Genomic DNA, 23,965 nt, shown 5'->3' on the forward strand with positions numbered 1-23,965 from the left:
AGGCATAGCAGAGAGCTAGCCTGGAAGAGGGGCAACCGGGACAGAATCCGGCGCCTCGACCGGGACTAGAACCCGGTGTGCCGGCGCCGCTAGGCAGAGGATTAGCCTAGTGAGCCGCGGCACCGGCCAAGATGGACTATTAATGATGGATATTAGTATCCAAGAAATTCATAACCTGCAATCAAAAAGCAACTTATGTACGATTCATCCAATCCCTCTTATAGGCAATTGGTATTAATGAAATGATCTGTAATTAAAAACACAGGAAAATAAAATTCATACTATAGAGTAATTCTATTGGAGATATTATTTTTTTTTAAAGATTGATTTATTTAATAAAGGCAGAGAGTTGCCGGCGCCACGGCTCAACAGGCTAATCCTCCACCTGCGGCGCCAGCACACCGGGTTCTAGTCCTAGTCGGGGCTCCGGATTCTGTCCCGGTCGCTTGTCTTCCTGTCCAGCTCTCTGCTGTGGCCCGGGAGTGCAGTGGAGGATGGCCCAAGTCCTTGGGCCCTGCACCCGCATGGGAGACCTGGAGGAAGCACCTGGCTCCTGCCTTTGGATCAGCGCGGTGCGCCGGCTGCAGAGGCCATTGGAGGGTGAACCAACAGCAAAAGGAAGACTTTTCTCTCTGTCTCTCTCTCTCTCACTGTCTACTCTGCCTGTCAAAAAATTAAAATTAAAAAAAAGGATTTAAAAAAATAAAAAGAAAGGCAGAGTTACAGAGAGGCAGAGGCAGAGGCAGAGGCAGAGGCAGAGAGAGAGAGAGAGAGGTCCTCCATCCACTGGATCACTTCCCAAATGGCTGCAATGGTGATAGCTGTGCCGATCAGAAGACAGGAGCTTCTGTGGGTCTCCCATACAGGTACAGGGACCCAAGGACTTGGGCCATCTTCTGCTTTCCAGGCCACAACAGAGAGATGGATTGGAAGCAGAGCAGCCTGGACTTGAACCGATGCCCCATAGGATTCTGGCACTGCATGCAGTGGCTTTACCCACTATGCCACAGAGCTGGACCCACGAGATATTATTTTTATTTATTTATTTATTTTTTTGACAGGCAGAGTTAGATAGTGAGAGAGAGAGAGAGAAAGGTCTTCCTTCCATTGGTTCACTCCCCAAATGGCTGCTGCGGCCGGCGCGCTATGCCAATCCAAAGCCAGGAGCCAGGTGCTTCTCCTGGTCTCCCATGCAGGTGCAGGGCCCAAGCACTTGGGCCATCCTCCACTGCCTTCCCGGGCCACAGCAGAGAGCTGGACTGGAAGAGGAGCAACCGGGACTAGAACCTGGAGCTCTGGCGCTGCAGGCAAAGGATTAGCCTAGTGAGCTGTGGCCCCGGCAGGAGATATTATTTTTAAGAAGTATAAAAATCAGGGGATGGTGTTGTAGCTTATCAGGTTAAGACACTGCCTCCAATGCCAGCATCCCATATGGGTGCCAGTTCAAGTCCCAGCTGCTCCACTTCTAATCCTGCTAAGGTGCCTGGGAAAGTAGCAGAGGATGGTTCAAAGTCCTTGGGACCTACACCCATGTGGGAGACCTGGATAAAGCTCCTGGATGGCCACTGTAGCCATGTGGGGAGTGAACCACTGGATCTAAGATCTTTCTCTATTTCTCCCTCTCTCTCTAATTCTGCCTTTTTTAAAGATTTATTTATTTGAAAGTCAGTTACACACAGAGAAAAGGAGAGGCAGAGAAAGAGAGAGAGAGTTCCTCCATTTGCTGGTTTACTCCCCAGTTGGCCGCAATGGCCGGAGCTGTGCCCATCTGAAGCCAGGAGCCAGGAGCTTCCTCCAGGTCTCCCACATGGGGTCAGGGGCCCAAGGAATTGAGCCATCTTCCACTGCTTTCCCAGGCCATAGCAGAGAGCTGGTTCAGAAGTGGAGCAGCCAGGTCTTGAACCAGCACCCATATGGGATGCCAGCACTGCAGGCCTGCAGCAGCTTTACCCACTATGCCACAGCATTGACCCCTGTCATTGGTTTTTAGAAACAAAGTTTAATTTATTTGAGTTCCAAACATCTAAACTGCAGGCAGCGGCTTTACCGGCTATGCCACCATGCCAGCCTCAATAAAATAAATCTTAAAAAAAGTATAAAAATCAAATCTACCAACATACCAGTGGTTTCTTTTTTACCAAATGCATATATTTTCACACTATATCTAAGATAGAAAGAGTAAAGAGTTTCCTTTCTGATCAAAAACTGAATAAAGAACTAGCTGGATCAATTTTTCTTAATTTACATATGATATGATCAATATAAGGAATGTTATTGGTTTTGAATGTATGCAAAGCAAATTATAGTTCATTTAATTCTGGAAATAAGAGACAAAGCAAGTCAATCAAGACAAATTATTTCCCACTATTCTCAACAATACAATTATCAAAAAAAGTAAAGCATGGGCCGGCGTTGTGGTACAAGTAAAGCCACCACCTGTAGTGCCGGCATCTCATACGGGCGCTGGTTCAAGTCCCACCGGCTCCACTTTCCATCCCACTCTCTGTGATGGCCTGGGAAAGCAGTGGAAGATGGCCCAAGTCCTTGGGTCACTGCACTCACATGGGAAACCTGGAAGAAACTCTTGGCTCCTGGCTTCGGAGTGGCCCAGCTCTGGCCGTTGCAGCAATCTAGGGAGTGAACCAGCAGATGGAAGACCTCTCTCTCTCTCTGTCTCTCTCTCTCTCTCTGCCTCTCTGTAACTCTGCCTTTAAAGTCAATAAATAAATCTTTTTTTTTTAAAGTAAAGTATATAGACATATTTACCCGTGAATAAACACATCTACACACATACCAAGCACAAGAGCAGCAGTTGGAATTTCTCTGAGTTTTATCTGAAAGCCCCAGTTCCTTGAATTCTTCTGGAATCCAGAATGAGATTTTTGCAGAAATTCAATTAGATTGTCAAACAGGTTTTTATTTAATTCCTCTTGTAGCCGCTATAAAGAAAACACAAAACTTGATGAATTAAAATTAGTAGTAGTAGTAAGCTGACATATCTTTCCTATAGTAGAAAAATTTTAAAACTTCTCTTTTTCTCTGTTGTTCAGTAATTTTATTCTATGAAATAAACTAGCAACATATATACACACAAATACTTATACATATATATACACACACACATACATCTGAACAGGTGGAAAAAAACATTAGTAATATTTTTAAATACAGAAACATGTGAGCCATATACAAAGTATGAAAAAGAGCTAGACAGTTTAATTTTTTTTTTTTTTGACAGGCAGAGTGGACAGTGAGAAAGAGAGAGACAGAGAGAAAAGTCGTCCTTTTGCCGTTGGTTCACCCTCCAATGGCCGCCGCGGCCGGCACGCTGCGGCCGGCGCACCGTACTGCCGATGGCAGGAGCCAGGTTCTTCTCCTGGTCTCCCATGGGGTGCAGGGCCCAAGCACTTGGGCCATCCTCCACTGCACTCCCTGGCCACAGCAGAGAGCTGGCCTGGAAGAGGGGCAACCGGGACAGAATCCGGCGCCCCGACCAGGACTAGAACCCGGTGTGCCGGCGCCGCTAGGCGGAGGATTAGCCTAGTGAGCTGCGGCGCCGGCCTAGACAGTCTAATTTTAAAGATCATTTTGAGCTACAGAAAGAAATAGGGACTTGAGGCTAAGGGGCAGGGGAGGGAGTAGCCAGGCAAATTATGAAAGGTAAGGGGAGAAAAATCACCAAACATACAGGTTGTCTTATTATGCAGATAGTGTCCTGGTTATCAGAAGGCTTCCAACTATAATAATTTCTGTCTCAACCAGAGTATGACCCCCAGTGCCTTCTTTCTGTGAATGATTTGTGATAGACACCGGGAGATATCAGACAGAAAAGTCTCTGCTGGTATCCACAGTTAAATCATGTGGAAATATGCAAATGTCTTTTTACAAGAGCACAGCTTTTCAGAGCCACTATTGTGTCTGCAGTGCCTCTGAAGAGCCATCTGGAAATATGCTAAAGGACTATATTTTCAGGCTGCCTATTTTGATTTCTCTCCTAGTTTTGGAAATAAGTGTCATGGATCCAATTCCAAAGATTACATATTAAATAATTAAAAAATAGATGAAATAAAAGACTTTTCCTTACACCTCAGTAACTAGTGCTTTGGAGTCTCCATTTTAAAATCCCTCTCATTTATTCATTTAAAATTTACTAGCCATTTATGAATGATAGTTTCTACTCCTCAAAGGGAAGAAATTAGGTACGAATGGATAATTAAAATAGCTGATAATACAGAAGCCAAGAGTAGGACCACCTAACTTGTAGGTGATGGAGGAGGTGACATGAGGTAAGGGGAAATTAGAAGGAATGAGTAAGGAAGGCAAGACAGGGAGAAAGCATCAAATATCTGGTGAACCACACATACAGCTAAGCATAAAAAACATGAGAAGTGGTAGGAAATAAGGCTGGACAAATAAGCAAATGACTAAACTAAGAGTTAAAGAGATTGGATTTTATGCTATAATGAGAGCTACTGAAGGGATGTGAAGGTGAGACATGGTCAAATCAAGGTTAAGAAGGGTTAATCTGGTAGTTCTGTGAAAACAGGATCAGAGGGGTCAGCGCTTTGACGTTATGGGTAAAGACCTGTCTATAATGCCAGCATCCTACAAGGGTGCCAGTTCACATCCTGGATGCTCTACTTCCAATCCAGCTTGGATCCCTGTCACCAATGTGGGAGACCTGGATGAAGCTCTTTGGCTCCTGCTTCAGCCTGAGCTAACCCTGGCTGTTGCGGCCACTTGGGGACTGAACCAGCAGACAGAAGATTCCTCTCACTGTAACTGTGCCTTTCAAATAAATAAATAAATCTTAAAAAAAGAAGAAAAAAAAAAAAAAAAGAAAAGAAAGCCAGATCAGAGACAGTAAGGGAGGCTGTCCAGGCAGAGGAGCTGAATGGAAAACCCCTGGAACCTGGCACAGGGCTGCATTTGCCCGAAGGAGGACTTTTCTAATTTGGGTAATGGTACCTTAAGGGCTAATGGCAGATCTGAAGGATTTGGCATCAGGAACACCAGCTGTGGGATATATGACAACCCAGGTTAGGAATCGAAGAGGGCTTAAACTGGAAACCACCATCACATGGTACACATGACTGAGCTGAGAACAAAATGCCCTTAACAAGTCTGCAAAGCATCCAAGAGAAAGATCTACTGAGAACTGTCTAAGAAGTGTTTGCATAAAGCTATTTACCTTGTCCACCAGGTCAATCTGACTTAGGTGACGTGCATATAGGATGAGTTTTGCCTTAGCCATCTGGAGGAACCTTGTGCAACCCTTTGTTCTTTATCCATATTTTCCTTTATCTATTCCCAGGAATGTCCTTCTTAAAAGTAATCAGTAGTCTTCTTTTCAGCGTACTCTGCCTCTGAAAATGTTTTTAACCAAACCTATCCTAAAGACAGTAAACTCCAACCTGTCAGAAATTCACATTTTTATAGGCCAGACCAATGTATTTTCACTGTGTAATGATAAATGAAAAATTACTGTCATGTAATAAATAAATTCTGACTAGAATCTGACCACTTTCCAAAACTCATTAGAAATCACTGGACTTGTGTTTCTGGGGCCTATGTCACTCATATTCTGCCCTGAATAAACTTTTTTTATCCTTTTCATAGAAGCTATTTATTTCTGGCAACAGAACAAAGCCACTAGGTATAAAGTGATAAAGATTGCAAGAAGCAGCAATATACTGGAGAGCACCTTGTCTCCCTAAAACTTCAAAACCAAAATCTATAACACGGCACTGGTCCAACAAAACAAGTCATATGTTCAAGATGCTGGCACCAGAGGAACCATTTTGCTGTACTGGAGAAACTGTTCAGAGCTGGAATATAGAGAACATGGTATCTGGTTATAAGGAAGGAGTATAGGATTTGGGTCAATGGTGCCATAAGGGCTTGATTTAAACTTATAAACTGAATGGATAATTTAAGAATGCAGTATTTGAAGCTCCTTGCCTTAGCAGCTATCTTTTTTTTTTTTTTTTAAGACTTATTTATTTGAAAGACAGAGTTAGAGAGAGAGGTAGAGCCAGAGAAAGAGGTCTTTCATTCCGCTTGTTCACTCCCCAAATGACCACAATGACCAGAGCTGAGCTGATCCAAAGAAAGCAGCCAGGGGCTTCTTCTGGGTCTCCCACATGGTACAGGTCTCCCACATGGTACAGGGGCCCAGGGAGTTGAGCCATCTTCTACTGCTTTCCCAGGCCATAACAGAGAGATGGATCGGAAGAAGTGCAGACAGGACATGAACCAGCGCCCCTATGGAATGCCGGGACTGCAGGCTGGGGCCTTAACCCACTGCACCACAGCACTGACCCCAGCAGCTATCTTAAACATATGTTCCAGTATCTGATGCTATTCTTAACCTTTAGAATAAAAGGATTTTTAGAATAGACAGACCATACTTGGTCAAATTTCCTATATTTCATCAATGTTCTCACAAACTGGTGAAAAGATGAGAAGCAACAAATATGAGATTTACAGTATTAGAGAAATGTTAACAAAAAAATATTCACCTCAGTCTCAGACTTCATCTGTTGCCACATCAGCTGGTAAGTTTCAAATCGAAGCTTACTGTCCTCAGACTCATTGTTCCTTGCACTAAAATAGTCCTCTAAAACACAGAAAGAAGTTAGTTTTTTCATATAGTTAAAATTAGAAACCATGTGCAAAGTCACAAAGTAAGTGATAGGGGTTGAATTTTTTATATGCACCAAACATACATATATAATTTGTTTATCTGAGAATATTCAATATTTTTCATTTAATTTTAAGTATCATATATTTTACCATATTAATTGTATCTTTACAATTAAAATGCCTTTATTTAAAGATTTTATTTATTTATTTGAGAGGTAGAGTTACAGACAGTGAGAGGGAGAGACAGAGAGAAAGGTCCTTCGTCCGTTGGTTCACTCTGCCAATGGCCACAACGGCCAGAGCTGTGCCGATCCGAAGCCAGGAGTCAGGAGCTTCTTACCGGTCTCCCACAAGGGTGAAGGGGCCAAAGAACTTGGGCCATCTTCTGCTGCTTTTCCAGGCCACAGCAGAGAGCTGGATTGGAGGAGGGGGAGCTGGGACTAGAACCAGAGCCTATATGGGATGGTGGCGCCAGCCCCCAAAATTCCTTTAATTTTTAAGACTGCATTTCTGTCAATTACTTTTGACTTTATAACAGTTTAATAGTTTTTGGTTTGAGATCTATACATTTAATATTAATGTGTTTTCATTATTTGCTCCTATTCTAAAACCTTGTGTACTTTGCTTCCTACATCTTCTGACCTCTCCTGTGTTAATGATTCATACTATTAATATTCTTATTTTTTTGTTCCAGTGACATAGCTTAGTCCAAGTTTGTATCCTATTTGAATGTATTCTCTAAATGCTAGCCATTTATCAAAATACCAATTAATGCAGTGATTTTCTTTTTCTTCTTCTTCTTTTTTTTTTTTTTTTTTTTGACAGGCAGAGTTAGACAGTGAGAGAGACAGAGAGAAAGGTCTTCCTTCCGTTGGTTCACCCCCCAGATGGTTGCTACAGTGGGCGCACCACGCCGATCCGAAGCCAGGAGCCAGGTGCTTCCTCCTGGTCTCCCATGCGGGTGCAGGGCCCAAGCACTTGGGCCATCCTCCACTAATACAGTGATTTTCAAGCTTTTTAAACCATGATCTATATAAAGGAATACATCCTACATCATAATCTACCATATATACACATAACAAACAAAAACAAAATGCCCACAAAATGTTTACCCTCATCATATAATTGCAAGTGTTTTTATTTTTACTTTTATCATTGTACACTAACATGATTTCAGAACTCACACATGAGTCTTAACTTTCAGTTTGAAAAACACCTATTTATTGAATAACTATCCTTTCTCCCATTGATTAGAGATGTGTTTTAATCTAAATATTTATATATACTTTGAATTATTTTTGAACTTCCTATTTTCTTGTACTGAACCCAACTCTATTCCCATATCACTTCTGAACTGTTTTAACTATTGTAGCTTGGTATATGGTACATTTTAATATCAAATATATCCAGCTCTTCTTCCTACTGTCACCAAACTTTGATACTCTTGTGAAAAAATTTAGGCCACTCGTTCAAATTAATTTTTTCAGTTAATTTTTTCAAATTAATTTTATATCAATTCTGTCACTTTTTCAAAAATAATTACACTGATATTTTGATGAGGTAAAATCAAATTTGTAGATTGAGTTAAGAGATAAAATATTTTTTAATGATTAAGAGAAGAGAGGCAGAGAGAGAACTTCCATCCACTGGTACTCTCCCCAACTAGCCTCAACAGCCAGGACTGGACCACTCTGAAACCAGGAGCCTGGAAGTCCATCTGGGCCTCCCACATGGGTGGAAGAAGACCCAAGCACTTGGGCAGTCTTCTGTCTCTTCCCAGGCCCATTAGTCAGGAGCTGGATCACAAGCAGAGCAACAAGGACTCAAACTGGCACTCAGATAGGGAATGCTGGCATCACAGGCAGCAGTGGCTGAACCTTCTGCATCACAATGCCAGCTTCTATAGTCTTTTTTAAGTGCCAGATATTTTATTATAACAGCTAGAGCTTTCACAGTACTATATTTCAGTTCCGAGTATTCTACCACCAAGGTTTAATATTAACTGATGGTTTGGAACAGAAATTCTCTCTTATGTTAAGGAACTTTGCTTTTAATCATGGTTGACTACAAGGGTTTAACAATCATTGATTTTTAACTTTAGAAAAATTTTTAGGGGGCCAGCGCTGTGGTGTAGTGCATAAAGACACCACCTGCAGTGTCGGCATCCCATAAGGGTACTGGTTTGTGTCCTGGCTGTTCCACTTCCCATCCAGCTCTGTTATAGCCTGGGAAAAGCAGCAGAAGATAGCCCAAGTCTTTGGGCCTGTGCACCCACGTGGGAGACCTGGACAAAATTCCTGGCTCCTGGCTTTTCAAATAAAATAAAATAAATCTTAAAAAAAAATTTTTTTTTTAGATTATACTGAAGTCATCACGTGGTAAAACAAGTTATAATGTTATAATGGACACAAAAAAGCAAGGAAATATTGTATGACTAAGAGACAAAAGAGAATAATTAGCTTAAAAGCAAACAAAAAGTCATTTTATACTGAAAATCGGTAAAATACTGAAGTGGCAGGAAAGGATATAAATTTGTTATGTTTGGGCAATGCTTCATCAAAATACATCACACAAAATCCATATAGAAATTGGCAAACAGCAGCAGCAGGATCCTTTAATCTCCTTCCCATGACCTCTCTGCTTTACAGATGAAGCTGGTAAAACTACATCAGCACTGAGAGGAGCTGCACAATGTGAGCCCTCACCACTGTCAGGCTTCACCTGCCTTGTCTCCCATCACAGTGCTTTAATCAGTGTGGTCGCCCGCACAGTGCTGGTGCTGCGGAGTCTCTCCCCAATTCCTGCTCACTTTTTTTTTTGGATGAGCAGTCATCACAGAACACCAAGGAAAGGAAGAGTTACCAGTCCTATCCTAGTCATATGCCCTAAGTCTCTTTAAGTGATGAAACAGATGGTGGGCAAAATACAGAGCATCTTCCTACTTCTTCAGGCAATCTGTTTGAAGAATTGATGCCAGGAAGATAAGTGCTAAAATGTGGGTATGTTTTATTCATTCCTATTCCAGCTGAGTTGTAATCAGGGTCAATTCTGCTAATATTTTCATTAATTAGGACAATATCTACTGGGCTTAGATGAGAAAATGAAAAACAAAATTTAATGAACCTCTAAAATTCAAATTATACACATTAGGTGTACTAACACTAAAACGTGTAAACAAATCAATAAATTATAGCTGAAAATCAATACAAAAAGTTCTCAGTGGGGCTGGTGACCTGACATAGCAGATTAAGCTACCACCTGCAGTGCTGGCATCCCATATGAGCCCTAGCTCAAGTCTTGGCTGCTCTACTTCCAATTATCTGTTATCCATGTGGGAAACCTGGCTGGAGTTCCTGGCTCCTGGTTTTGGCCTGACCCAGCCATTCTGGTCACTTGGGTAGTGAACCAGCAGATAGAAGATGTCTCTGTCTCTCCTTTTCTCTCTGCAACTTTATCCTTCAAATAAATAAATTGTAAACAATGTTCTCAGCAAAAATCTGCGTCCTATTAAGAAAGGCAGTATTAACAAAAGGTTGGTTAGACTATGGGCTCTGGAATCAGACAAATCAAATCCTGGCTCTATAATTCATCAACATTATAACACTGAGAAAGCGCTTTCTGTTCTTTCCCATACATTTAAATGGAGATAATAATCCATGCCTCATAGTTTGTAGGGATTAAACAAATTAACAAATTAATGCTTACAACAGTCTTACAGGTAGTAAATATGCAAAAAAAGTTGGTATTTTTATTAATTATTGTGGGGAGCAACTCGGACTAGACTGTTACTGGAATTAAGACTTATTCTATGCATCTGCTTTCCCACAATATGGCGCTGAGAAGGGAGTAACAACTTCTACGCAGCTGCCTCTCGCCAACTTGAGTGATGACCTGCAGGAGCTGATCCTACTCCTGATTGCAGGAGAGCAGCGTACTCGGCGTGTGGGTAGCAGAGTTGGGATTGGTGGAAGAGGACTATAAAGGAGGAGAGAGACAAGATGCACCGGGAACACCTGAGGAACATCTGAGCAGCCCCCGAGAGAGCCGGCCGGCGGTGTGCCGCTCCCCCCCTGCGGAAGTGGGGAAAGTGGCAGGGGGAACCGCCCTTCCACGGAGGTGGAAGGGTCAGTAGCCAACCCGGGAAGAACCAGCAGCAAACCCGGGGAGGGCCGAGCAGACAAAAGAACAGCGCAGGGTCCTGTGTCGTTCCTCCGCGAAGAGGGGGAGCGACAGTTATAATTGCATTGCCAATGATATATCTTGCATGCTATGTCTCCTCATGGATAATAGGGGAACAAGTCTTAATTTTTCTCTGAAGTATTTCCCAATAAGTTTTAGCAATCTTCAATGCTAAAGAAAGTTGTTCATAAATCAATCACATAAAAATAATTTAAGTGGGATGGGATCTGGGACCCAGTATTTTTAAAAGTTCTCCAAGTTGAAATCTGAGTAAGACTAGTAAATTGTATCAATGATAGAACTATATGCAGTATCACAACCAAGACACTATCTAAGTTCCTGATGAACACAGATGCAAAAATCCTCAACAATTCTAGCCAGTTGAATCCAACAACACATCAGAGAGGTCATTCTCATGGACCAGATGGGATTTATCCCTGGTATGTAGGGATGGTCCAACATTTGAAATCAATCAATGTGATACATCACATTAACAAACTGAAGAACAAAAAAATCATGTGATTATCGCAATAGATGCAAAAAAGCTTTTGATAAAATACAGCACCCTTTCATGATGAAAACTCTAAGCAAATTGGGTATAGAAGGAACATTCCTCACCACAATCAAGGCAATCTATGACAAACCCACAGCCAGCGTCCTATTGAATGGGGAAAAGTGGAAGCATTCCCACTGGGATCCAGAACCAGATAGGATGCCCACTCTCATTACTGCTATTCAATACAGTCCTGAAAGTTTTAGCCAGAGCCATTAGACAAGAAAAATAAATCAAAGGGATACAAATTGGGAAGGAGGAAGTCATGACTATCCATATTTGCAAATGACATGATTCTTTATATAGGGGATCCAACAGACTCCACTAAAGTAAAGTAGCAGGATATACAATCAATACACAAAAATCAATAACCTTTGTATACACAGACAATGCCACAGCTGAGAAAGAACTTCTAAGATCAATTCAATTCACAATAGCTACAAAAAAAAAAAAACCAAATACCTTGGAATCAATTGAACCAAGATGTCAAAGATCTCTATGAAGAGAATTACAAAACATTAAAGAAAGAAATAGAAGAAGATACAAAAAAATGCAAAAAATCTGCCATGTTCATGGATGGGAAGAATCAATATCATCAAAATGTCCATACTTCCAAAAGCAATTTACAGATTCAATGCAATACCAATCATAAATACAAAGGACATCCCTCTCAGATACAGAAAAAATAATGCTGAAATTCATATGAAGACACAGGAGACCCTGAACAGCTAAAGCAATCTTATACAACAGAAACAAAGCTAGAGGCATCACAATACCAGATTTCAAGACATACTGCAGGGCAATTATCATCAAAACAGCCTGGTATTGGTCAAAAACAGATGGATACACCAATGGAACAGAATCGAAATGCCAGGAATCAATTCATGCATCTACAACCAAGTTATCTTTGACAAGGTAGCTAAAATCAATCCCTGGAGAAAGGGTAGTCTCTTCAATAAATGGTGCTGGTAAAACTGGATCTACACATGCAGAAGTATGAAGCAGGACCCCTTACACAAAAATCCACTCAAAATGGATTAAAGACCTAAATCTATGAACTGACACCATCAAATTATTAGAGAACATTGGAGAAACCCTGCAAGACCTTGACAGACAGAGTTCTTGGAAAAGATCCTAGAGGCACAAGCAATTAAAGCCAAAACTCACAAATTGGATTACATCAAATTGAGAAGCTTCTGTACTGCGAAAGAAACACTCAGGGAAGTGAAGAGGCAACCGACAGAATGGGAGAAATTATTTGCAAACTTTACAACTGATAAAAGATTAATAACCAGAATATATAAAGACATCAGAAAACTCTACAACAACAAAACAATCTAGTTAAGAAATGGGCAAATGCAGTGACACATCCTATATAGGAACCAGTTCATGTTCCAGGTACTCTACTTCTGATCCAGCTCTCTGCTATGGCCTGGGAAAGCAGTAGAAGATTGCTCCCTGTACCTGCGTGGGAGACCTGGAAGAAGCTCCTGGCTTCGGATTGGTGCAACTCCGGCTGTTGTGACCTTCTGGGAAGTGAACCAGTAGATGGAAGACCTCTTTCTCTCTCTTTGCCTCTCTGTAACTCTGCCTTCCAAATAAATAAATAAATCTTAAAAAGGGGGGGGGGGGCAAATGACTTAAATAGGCAAAAAGGCAATCTCTAAATAGTGACATATATTTAGGATATGAACTTTCCAGCTTTTGAAGGAGACATGGGAGATAAAAACCCAACAAATCTGTTATTAAAACACTTACCTATTGGCACAGAAATCTTTCTCTTCTTTAAGTTTGGCTTAAACACAAAGCAACCCTATAAAAAAAGAAAGAAAAAAAAGCATAAGGTCAAAGTAGCTGAAAAGCAGAGAAATCTGATTAACCAAGTACTTTATGTATACATGACTTTTTAAAGGGGATGAAGGAAATATTTCTTTCATGTCATAAGTAATCCTATCACTTTTCTCTGAATTCTAGAAAGAAATCTCTTTTATATAAATAAATTTTATTTATTTGAAAGACAGAGACAAACAAAGAGAGATCTCCCATCTGCTGGTTCACTCTCCAAACACCTGCAACAACTAAGACTGAAGCCAGGAGCCCAAAACTCAAGCTCAAGTGGTGTCTTTACCACTGTACCAAATGCCCAACTCAGAAAGAAAATTCTTAAACAAGGGGACAATCCATTTCTTTCCTTTCTCTCCCATGGAAGGCCCATCTTTGATTTGCTCTTTTTTTTTTTAACTTTTATTTAATGAATATAAATTTCCAAAGTACAGCTTATGGATTACAGTGGCTTCCCCCTGCCCATAACTTCCCTCCCACCTGCAACCCTCCCCTTTCCCGCTCCCTCTCCCCTTCCATTCACATCAAGATTCATTTTCAATGATTTGCTCTTTGAGAACTAAGAGTAGATAGAGAAAAACAAATGAAATTTAAACCCAGAAAGGCCCCAATTTTATTAACTTAGAAGAGAAAGAAACTAACACTACACACAAAATGAAAAGGACAGGTGTTTGGCAGAGCACTTAAGACGCTACTTGGGACACCCACAGTCCATATCAGAGTGCCTGAATTTGAGTTCTGGCTTTGCTTCTGGTTCTAGTTTTCTGATAATGCACATCCTGAGAGACAGAAGATGAAGGTTTAAGTAGTTGGGTTCTGGCCACCCATATGGGAGATCTGCACTGAGTTCCCAGGTCAGTGCTTCTGCTTGGCCCAGCCCCACCTGTTGTGGTCACCTGGGGAATGAACCAGGGGATGGGAGATTTCTATTTCTCTGTCTTTCAAATATTTAACTGAACTCTACATATTTGGGACCTTGACAGGAAATACGTAAGTTTGGCTGTTTCTCCCTACATATCTTTCTTTATCAGATAAACTCTCATTCCTTTATCCAAGAGTTTGGCTCAAAACTTAACTCCTCTCATAAACTTTTACTAATTCTCTAGTCAGAAATGCTCCTCCCCTGGGATCTCAGAGTACCTGAACATATTTATTTTGCTTTGTTTTAAATTACTTTTATTGTGTATCATAGTTATTTATGGGTCTGCCTCTCCAAGTAGACTGTGAGTACCTTCAAAGTAAAGACAAGATTTTATTTAAATTTTTTTCTCTAATTTTTAGGATAGTGAATATCATAAGAAAAGAGAGGTAAAAATGTTTGGCTAGGGCAAGAACAAGAAGTGAAAAGTTCCCTAAATTCCTGAAATAGTCTTGAATTGCTGCATTATATAAGGTTTCCTTCATAATTATCCAACCATGCTTTCCAGGAAAAAAAAAAAAAGACACTTCACATTCTGCAAGATATTAAAAAATACGGTTGCTATGCAACAAACAGGATTAGGTGACAGACCACTCAAAACCAAGATGACCAAAGATAGAACAGAAACAGTACCACTCCTAATAAAAACACCAGTATAGTTAAATCTATTCTAGCATTTGCACCTAGCCTAAATACTCAATCCTCTAAAACCTTAAATCCTACGGCCTACACTTCCTCCATAAGATGTAGTCTTGGAAAGCACTACTTTCCACATTATCATTTTGAAAGAAATGTCTTCCAGGTTCTTCACTTGTATTTTCAGCTTTAGGGGCTTCCTGTTGCACTTACAATAGAACTGAAGACCGTCCTTTTGGCACTGTCCAATAGGGCTTTCTGTAACAAAGGATCTATCACACTTACAAGGTATATTCCTTTTGTCCTCTGGGCCCCAAAATATGCTATTCTCTTTTTCTTTAGCCTTGCTTCCTATCCTTTGCCTAACTTCTAATCATTTTTCAGGTCTCAAAATGTCACTTTCTCCCAAAAGTCATCAATGACCTAGCAATCTATATTATTAAGTTCTTTCAGCTCTTCTCTCATTCAGAACTGTTTACCTTGCTAACACAACTCAATTGTGACCTTCAGTTTATCTATGCTTAATATCTTTGAGTGCAGAAACGTTGTGTATTTTGCTTACCACCTTAGCTCAGCATCTAACGGAGTGCCTGATGCACAGTGAATATAAAAAGAACAAAAGTAAGCGACACTAGGCCAATGCTCACAGCATGTGACCTGCACAAAGAACTTAAAAATCCTCCTAAGCCGCACCACAAGGCAGATCCTGCTCCTCGCCCCACAACCAAAGCTGGCCTCAATTTAATATGCTGCAAAGACGACTCCACCACTTCCACCCCTTGAGCCGGCCAGGGGGTCGGGCCCTACGTGACCTCCACTTCTTGCCTTCTTCAAGAAGAAATGAGGCGGCGGCGGAGCCCCAGTGAGCTCCCGCCCGCCACGTACCTTGGACACCGAGGAGGTGGCCATAGTCACAACGGCCCAGCGGAATCGTGATGCACTCGGGATTTCCCGCGCGCCCTCGCGGCAGCGAGGGCAGAGGTCAGTGGCTGGCCACGAGCCTTCCTGATTGGTCGGCAGCGCCCCCCGGGGCGTGCTTCCGGCGCGCGGAGGAGGGGCCTGTACGGGAGGGCGTGAAGAGGGCCGGGAGCTGAGGTTGTGGAGGCGCTTACCAGGACGGACATGGCGTGTGGCTTCCGTAGGTCCATCGCAGGTCAGGTACGGATCCCGGAGCCGGCAGAAGCAGAGCCACCGCGGAGCCATGGGCCCCATAACACGTCCATCTCTGCGAGCCAGTACTCAGTCGGCAGGGAGGGCGGGTTCCGAGGAATCCTGTTTATTTCTGCTAGCTCCTCCCTCTTTGAAGCTACATACAGAGGCAGATAGCGAGTGTGGAGGGTCGGGATACGGCCGAGATCAATTTCTCTGAGTGAAGAGTGAACCTTGAAAAGCACTTGTTGCTTCCCTCACTCCTTCCCACCCCACAACTTTGTCTGCTTTATTTGGGTGGAAAATCCTTAGACCGTGATTAGACCCTGTAGAAATAAGGGTTCCTCAAACCGAGTGAAGTTGGTGATGGATCTGGATCAAATTAGAGCCATCAAAAGGCTGGTTGTTTCTTTTGCAGTCACGTTGGCAGCCTGTTCCAGAATGATATTTGAGATACTGTTTTTCTTGACTCAGAATCATATTTGAACAAAGCTGTAATAATGGAATACAAAAACTGGAATTCACCAAAAAAATTTAAAACTCACAGGCCCCCCTGTAGAATTTTGCAGGGAAACTGCTTGTTGTGCTCATGACAAGCCCATTTCCTTTTTATTAATAGACATTTTTTGCCTGGTGTATAGTTTACCTGAGCTCATTTTTACAGTGTTTCTAGACATTTTTGAGGACAACCATCTGCCTTTCATTATGCCCACAGAGGTACTACCCTGTCCAATATGAACTCCTCCAATATGTGAATAAAACAAAGCTCAGTTTATTGCTTATTGGTGTAAGGGAGAACAACACCTCAGAGCTTTGGTAGTCTCTTAAAAGGCAGAGTCAGATTTTATTGAAAAATTGAAGTAAGGTTGAAAGCTGGTCTTTCAGGTGGCAGAGTTTGAAGGGGTTAGTAGGATTTGGCTTGAGTAGGACTGGATATCAATCTTGATAAAACAGTTTAAGATTGGAGGAAAGGGCAAGGCAAAGAGACTTGAGGCATAAACTGTTGATGCTTTCTGTTGAAGAATTGATAGATTTTAATCCTTATTTGCCTGGGGAAGACTCTTCTAGAATAGTGAAGGTATGCTAATGACGATAAAGAAATGTTAATACAGATCTTAGAGTCCAAACCATGTGGGAATAGATGGTTTCTATTCTCAACTCTTAATAAGAAGATAATGCTGTGACTGGAAATTTACTGTGTATAGTTTTGCAAAAGCTATATATTCTTCCTTGTAAAGAAAAGGTGAGTTGAATAACTAGAAACTAATATTGAGTATATGTTTGTGTAACTCTGCCTATCAAATAAAAAATAACTCTAAAAAAAACTCAAAACTGGGATATGGACTGTAGATTACTGTACATCAGTGCCTCAAGTAAATAGTTACCAGTAGACCCTTTTACCAGTACTGGTCCTAGCCCAATGCCAGGGGAAACAGCATTACATGAAGGGGAAAAAGAAACCTGTAGTTCAGGAAACCCATAGGCACAGTCAGATCGGAGAAAGCCCTAAATCCAATCATGGAGACTGGTGAAGACAATTTTACTGTTTCAGAATAGTTCTTTACTGATCTGAATGTAAGTGAATTAAAAACTATGCTATCTAGCATTTGGCAACTGATCCATGGTTCTTTTTCTTTATTTATTGTTCCACCATTTGAAGGAAAAATGTCTAATTAAAAGCATTCACTAGTCTGGGCACAGTTGTTGAAGTGAGAAGCAATTGGTATCTTCCTAAAGCATTGCTTCTGGAGCCTTGTCCTGCAGAGTAGAATCACTTGAACATCATTTGAAAGTACCTAAACCCGGGTCCATTGGCCTGGGGTCAGGTGAGAGCTTTGAAGAAAAAAAATCATCAGATGATTCTGATGTTCATCCAGGCTTGATAACCCCTGCCTCTGAAGACCCAGAGATAGAAGAGTGTGGTGCAGTGGTCTCCACACTTCACTTCACATTAGAATCATCTAGGAAAGCTTTTAATGGCCTGCTACCCAGGGCACACTAATTAAACACCAAAGCAAAGCATCAGTGTTTTCTAAAGATACCCAAGTCATTCCAAAATGCAGCAGAGAGAGAGAACTGCTGATGCAGTAATTAAGAATATTGATCATGGAAGACTTGAGTTTAAAACCAGCTTCCCCTCTGATAAATTTCTAAGTTCTCTGTACCTCACCTAGAAAATTAGGTACCTTATGAGGTTATTATCAGGATGCAGTGAATTGATATATATATATAGTGTGCTTAGAATTATGTTTGGTATGTTGTGTGCATTCCATAAAAGCCGATATTAGAATATCTGAGGGTGGGATATTTGTAATCTCCCTTCCCTACCACCTCCACTTTATGGTGTGGAGGACTTACCTGTCATCCATTACCTTTGGTGAATGTTTAGTCCTACACGGAGTTGATAAACAGAGAGCTACATATCTGAGGCATACTGTTTAATTTCCAACAGGAATTTCTTAAAAGTTGTGGTTTGATAAAGAAACCGCCCACTCTCTCCACTTTTTTTTTTTTAAAATAAGTCCTACTCATTGTAAAAATCAAACAACACCAATAGATGCAAAGAATTTTAATAAACTCCTCTGTAAATAATCATCAGTAATGTTGATTTTATATATTTCTGTGAGAGATGCAGGCAAAATGAAAGAAAATGAGAATAAAGACTGGATAGATATACTTTTTTATAAAAACTGAATTGTGTTGCATATTTTTAAAGTTTTACAGTTCATAATGTCCAGCATACTAAACCTAACTGGTAGTATGATTCCTCATGTACCAAAATTACTGCTTTAAGTAAAGTATTACATATAGTTTTGTTTGAATTCAACAAAAAAATCCCAAAGGTGCTATTCAAAGAATTATTGATATATTTCCTGAGTGAGAGTTCTACAAATAAGAAAAGGATTGTAAAAAGAAAAAATTAAAATTTAGGGTGTTTTTAAAAACATCTTGATATTTTAAGTTTAGATAGTATCAACCCCTCATGAGAGATGAAGACATTCTCTCTTTTCTCTACCTTTACTAATTTGGGTTGGTCAACTAAAGTTTATGAAATGTATGTGTTTATTAACCATACCTACACAACTTGTCTCCTGTTCATTTTATGTTGAATTTTTTCCTGATACATGGCTTACTTGGCTGGCTTTTTTTATAAGTAAGCTTTTCAAGAAGGGTTTTTAGTGCTTTTTTTTTTCTTTTAACCTTTTTTTTTTTTTCATAAAATTGTTGCATCTCAAATACACAAATCCTAAAAAGTGTGAAAAGGAGGCTTAATCATTGGAAAATTAGCATGCTTAGAAATAATGTAAAAATAGACTAAGAAATAGTGTAAAAATCTTCCTTTAGAAATAAAGAAATAACAACAGCTTTTTTTTTTAATTAATTTATTTATTTTGAAGGCCAGAGTTACAGAGAGAAGGAGAAAGGGAAAGATCAAAAGAGATTTGCTCGTTCACTCTTCAGATGACCACAATGGCCAGCGCTAGGTCAGGCTGGAGACCAGAAACCAGGAGCTTCATCCAGGTCTCCTACATGGGTGGCAGAGGCCCAAACACTGGGACCATCTTTTGCCGCTTATCCCAGGCCATTCGCTGGGAGCTGGATTGGAAGTGGAGCAGTCAGGACACGAACCAGTGCCCATAAGGGATGCTGGTGTTAGAGCAGTGGCTTTACCTGCTACACCACAACGCTGGCCCCAGATTGTTTGGTTTTGAATTGGAATGTTCTCTCTCTATGTCATTGATGCAAAGGCACACAATGATCCCAATTTGTTGTGAAAGTTTTCCATTTTCGTATGTTGGCACATAATTCAAATAAAACAAAGCTGAGCTGGAGAAACATGCATACCAGTTTGCAACTTCTCCATTGCATAAATCTAGTTCTATATAATACCATTACTAAATTATTTGCTGTACTCAGATCATGTTATTTTGATTATGTAACATGGCTGATTACAAAGCAAAGTACAATTGTTTTGTTTCCCATGGAGTTTTCTTGATTGGTGCTTTATTTTTTGAAATGTAACTTAACCAGGATGTATTTCAGTGTTGAATTTTTTGTGTTATATATTTTCCTGACTTGACAATTTATTTTGATTGATACATTGCATTTGTTTTTAATGAAATAATCATAGAGAAGAATGTAGTTAGTAGCTACATACCTGTTACCCAGATTGAAATATAACATATTACAAACACTGTTACATTCCCCTGAGTTCTCATCCCTAGTTGCAAACTGTTTCCTCACATAACAGGTAATGTATCTAAAATCTGGGTTCATTATATCTGTGCGTGTCATTCATTACCTATAAATAGATCCCTAATTAGTATTACTTTCCAAATTGTTAAATTTTTTATCTCAGTGGTATCAAACTATATCTTTCTGCAACTTAGGCTTTTTGCCTTGTTTTACACAGTTTAAAAAAAAAAAAAACTCCATAATGATGCATGGAGGTCTGATTTTTACCTCTGAGCGGTGTGATATTGCACTAAAAAGTACCGCAATTTAGATTTGGTTTTTTATTTCTGTGATGTTTTCCCATTTTTTGAGCTTTCTGTCACTTCTACCTTGGGGAATCATTTCCCAAATAAACCACCTCCATGCCAGTCCTTTTCTTAGACCCTGCTTTTGGGGAAGCCAAAATAAGTCTATGAATACATTTTATTTTTTCTTGAGTGCTATTGATTCATCTCTAGGGCTTCTGATAAGTGAGACCAAGTTAAGGCCCCTGCCAAGTCAGCCTATTCCATTCTGCTTTGGAATCTTTTTTGCTGCTTTTCTTGGCTTTCAAATTTAAAGTTTGTAGCTTTGGGCTTTGTGTCTCTATCCTTATGTATTTGCTGCTGAAAAATCAATCCACCTACCATCTTTTTGTCTGCTTGCTTATTTGCCATTTTTCCTTCTTTTGTATTTTAGGGAACACCAACTTTCCTAACACAATTTTTTGTCCCCAGCTTTAGTTGTTTTTCTCTGGATGCTTTAATCTCTGTCCTTTAATATCTTTGTTCTGAGATGATTTTAGCCCATCTATGTCATCATTTTAAAAATCGTTCATGGAGCCAGAGTTGTGATACAGAAAGTTAAACCACTGCCTATGACACCTACATCCGACATGAGCACCAATTCAAGTCCCCGGCAGCTCCACTTCTGATCCTAGTCCCTGCTGATGTGCCTGGGAAAGCAGCAGAAGATGGCCCACCCCGCCACCTATGTGAGAGACCCAGAGAGAATTCCAGGCTCCTGGCTTCAACCCAAACCAGCCCTGGCCATTGTGGCCATCTTTGTGGTGAACTAGTGAATGGACAATCTCCCTCTCTCTCTGTTAAACTTTCAAATAAATAAATAAATCTTTTTTCTTTGAAGATTTATTTATTTTGAAAGAGTTTCCATCATCTGGTTCACTCTACCAGATGGCTGCAATGGCGGCCATTTTTGTTCATTTAAAAGATACACAGACGGTGTTGGCAGGAGGGTGCCTATCTCCTGTTCCCTGGTTCATTCCCCAAATGCCTTCCACAAGTGGGGGTGGGCTGCGCCAGGCCAAGTCAAGAGCTGGAAACAACCCAGGACACCCTTGTGGGTGGGAGGTACCCGACTACTTGAGCCATCGTAGCTGCCCAGGGTACATGTTAGTGGGAAGCTGGAATCTAGAGCAGGGTCCATACTTGAACCCAAGCATTCCAGTATGGGATGTTTGCATCCTTAGGGCATCTTAATGACTGCGAGATGCCTGCCACCCCCATACTTTTGTTTTCAGTTATGACTGCTTTTGAACTCTTGTATGCCACATCCTTTCCCTTCTTTCAGTCTGTTGCTTCCCTCCCTTCTCTGTCTCTTATTTTCTTTGCCGGTTTGTGATGCTGCTGCTTTTCCCTCTTTTTTATGCTTGGCAGCTCTGCCCAGGCTTTCTGTGTGTTGTTGTGTAGATTTTACTTCTTCACTCCCTGTCACATTTGTTCTCGGTTCACCTCACTTTTGTGGTTGCAAGGATAACTGCAGCTTTCCACTCCTCTTTTATCTCTGTCCATTTGGTGGTTGTGACATGTATACCTTATTCCTGAACTCTAATGTAACATACTGAGATTTTGTTTAACCATGGAATTTTTCCATTTTGCTATAAAATTCTCACTGCTTACAGAACACCAATCATGGTTTGCTCCCTGTGATTGAGGAATGCATTGCATTTCCATTGGGAAAGTGCTCAGCATGCCACCCTCCAATCTTTCAAAAGTACTGGAATTTACTTCTCTGTTTGACTCATTCTCTCCCACAGTTCTGTACCACCTCCCAGTCACAGAGGAAAAGCAAATTCTCTTAATTCATTTCTGTTAAGATTTGGGAATTAATGAAAATCAACTCATTTCTATGAGGATTGTGAGGATTGAGCTGGGAGCCTTGACAAACAGGGCTTTTCTGTTCTGCCTTAGAATCTTCTGTGTCTTTCCTTGACTATCAGCTTTCAAAGTTCATGATTTTGGGCTGTGCCTACCTTATGTTATCTGCTGCTGGAAAAACAACCCACTTTCCTATTTACTTTGCTTCCTGCCTTTTTTCTTGATATTGAGTGAAAACCAAAAGGAAGATTATTTGAAGAAGTCATTCCATCTCTTTATCACAGACATCTTTCTCTAAGTCTTTCTCTTTAGGTTTTTGTTTGTTTTTAAATTGTGGGTAGATATGCATAAAATTTACCATCATAACCATTTGTGCAATTCAGTGACACTAAGTACATTATATTGTTGTGCAACCATCACCACCATCTGTCTGCAGAATTCTTGTCATGTTGCAGAATTGAACTCTATCCCTAAAACTGTAACTCCCCTTCCACACCAACCCTAGTGCCTTTTGTAAAACTATTGAAACTGTTCTTTTGGTATTTATTTTCTTGTGAATAAGAAACTTTAGTCTTAGAGTCGATTTAGGAAAAGTTTGGTCCTGTTGACTTGCTGGACCTGTTACTGGGTACAACGTGCTGTATAGATTCCCTTTGTACTATATGTTTGCCAGAAGCACAGTAACTATCTTTTTCTAAAAATTCAGCAGGTTAAAACCCTGGCCTACAGTGCCAGCATTCCATGGGGGCGCCAGTTCAAGTCCTAGCTGCTCCACTTCCGATCCAGCTCCTTGCTAATGCACCTCGGAATGCAGCAGAGGATGGCCCAAGCCCTTGGGCCCCTGTAACCCTGTGGGAGTCTGGGAGAAGCTCCTGGCTCCTGGATTTGGATTGGCTCAGCTCTGGCTGTTGTGGCCATTTGGGGAATGAACCAGTGGATGGAAGACCTCTCTCTGTCTCTACCTCTCTCTGTACCTCTTCCAAATAAATGAAATAAATCTTAAAAAAAAATTTAACAGCAGCAGAGACAGAGATCTAGCCACTGGTTCACTCCCCCAGATGCCTATAACAGCCAAGAGTCATAACTCCATATAGGTCTCCCATAAGGGTGGCAAGGATCCAAACACTTGAGCCATTACCTGCTGCTTCCCAGAGGGCACATTAGCAGGAAGATGGGTCAAAAGTGGAGCAGGGACTTAAACCCAGGCACTCCTATGGGAGATACAAGTGTTCCAGGAAGCATACTAATCCTTGCAATGAATACTCTCCAAACAGTAACAATTTTGATCTTAGATTATCTGGTATGTTTTGTATTTCCAGTTTATTTTTATGTGCTTAAACCCCTCAGAGCTTAACCCCTGTGCTGGATGTGTGGAGCTAGGCCACAAATTGAGGTACTCCGATATGAGGTATCTTAACTGCCAGGCCAAGCACCTGCCCCTAATGTATGCATTTTATTGCTACCTAAGCACACAATTTATATGGCAGCTGAAATGCTTTGAAATTCATCTACATCACTAAGGTTTTTTAGTAGAGTTAAATTATAGTTAAGATAGACAGAAAATTTTAACTGATTATAAATTTGAAAGATGTTATGTTCAAAAATACGCTGATAACATTTTAAAGGGAGAAGGAAATCTTGGGACTTTTTTTTTTTTTTTTGACAGGCAGAGTGGACAGTGAGAGAGAGAGACAGAGAGAAAGGTCTTCC

At 40.8% G+C, this 23,965-nt stretch overlaps 2 protein-coding genes across 29 annotated transcripts in view; one reads left to right on the top strand and one right to left on the bottom strand.

The window, feature by feature from the left end:
- The window catches only part of ORC3 (origin recognition complex subunit 3), a 95,249-nt gene extending 78,799 nt beyond the window's left edge, over window positions 1–16,450 (bottom strand). For 11 of the 15 annotated variants that reach the window (XM_089332920.1, XM_089332918.1, XM_051854484.3 and 8 more), the window contains exons 1-4: window positions 15,660–16,450; window positions 13,136–13,190; window positions 6,522–6,619; window positions 2,795–2,939 (exon numbers count right to left, since the gene is read on the bottom strand). In XM_089332920.1, the coding sequence (XP_089189046.1) occupies window positions 2,795–2,939; window positions 6,522–6,619; window positions 13,136–13,190; window positions 15,660–15,986 (625 nt within the window). In that variant the 5' untranslated portion in view covers window positions 15,987–16,450. Of the gene's footprint in view, window positions 1–2,794; window positions 2,940–6,521; window positions 6,620–12,841; window positions 12,969–13,135; window positions 13,191–15,659 lie in introns of all 15 variants that reach the window. The other 4 variants (XM_070073795.2, XM_070073797.2, XM_089332921.1 and 1 more) reach the window with 2 other exon arrangements.
- RARS2 (arginyl-tRNA synthetase 2, mitochondrial) overlaps window positions 15,793–23,965 on the top strand; it is a 64,246-nt gene continuing 56,073 nt past the window's right edge. For 8 of the 14 annotated variants that reach the window (XR_016233862.1, XR_016233863.1, XR_016233861.1 and 5 more), the window contains exon 1: window positions 15,793–15,932. Coding sequence is in view for 1 of the 14 variants with exons in the window: in XM_070073799.2 (XP_069929900.2) it covers window positions 15,897–15,932 (36 nt within the window). In the remaining 13 variants the exon portion in view is untranslated. The remainder of the gene's footprint in view (window positions 15,933–23,965) is intronic. The other 6 variants (XR_016233868.1, XR_016233869.1, XR_016233870.1 and 3 more) reach the window with 1 other exon arrangement.

This window comes from Oryctolagus cuniculus, chromosome 5 (genome assembly GCF_051225735.1).
Source record: "Oryctolagus cuniculus isolate XC-2025 breed Fujian yellow rabbit chromosome 5, ASM5122573v1, whole genome shotgun sequence".
NCBI lineage: Eukaryota > Metazoa > Chordata > Mammalia > Lagomorpha > Leporidae > Oryctolagus > Oryctolagus cuniculus.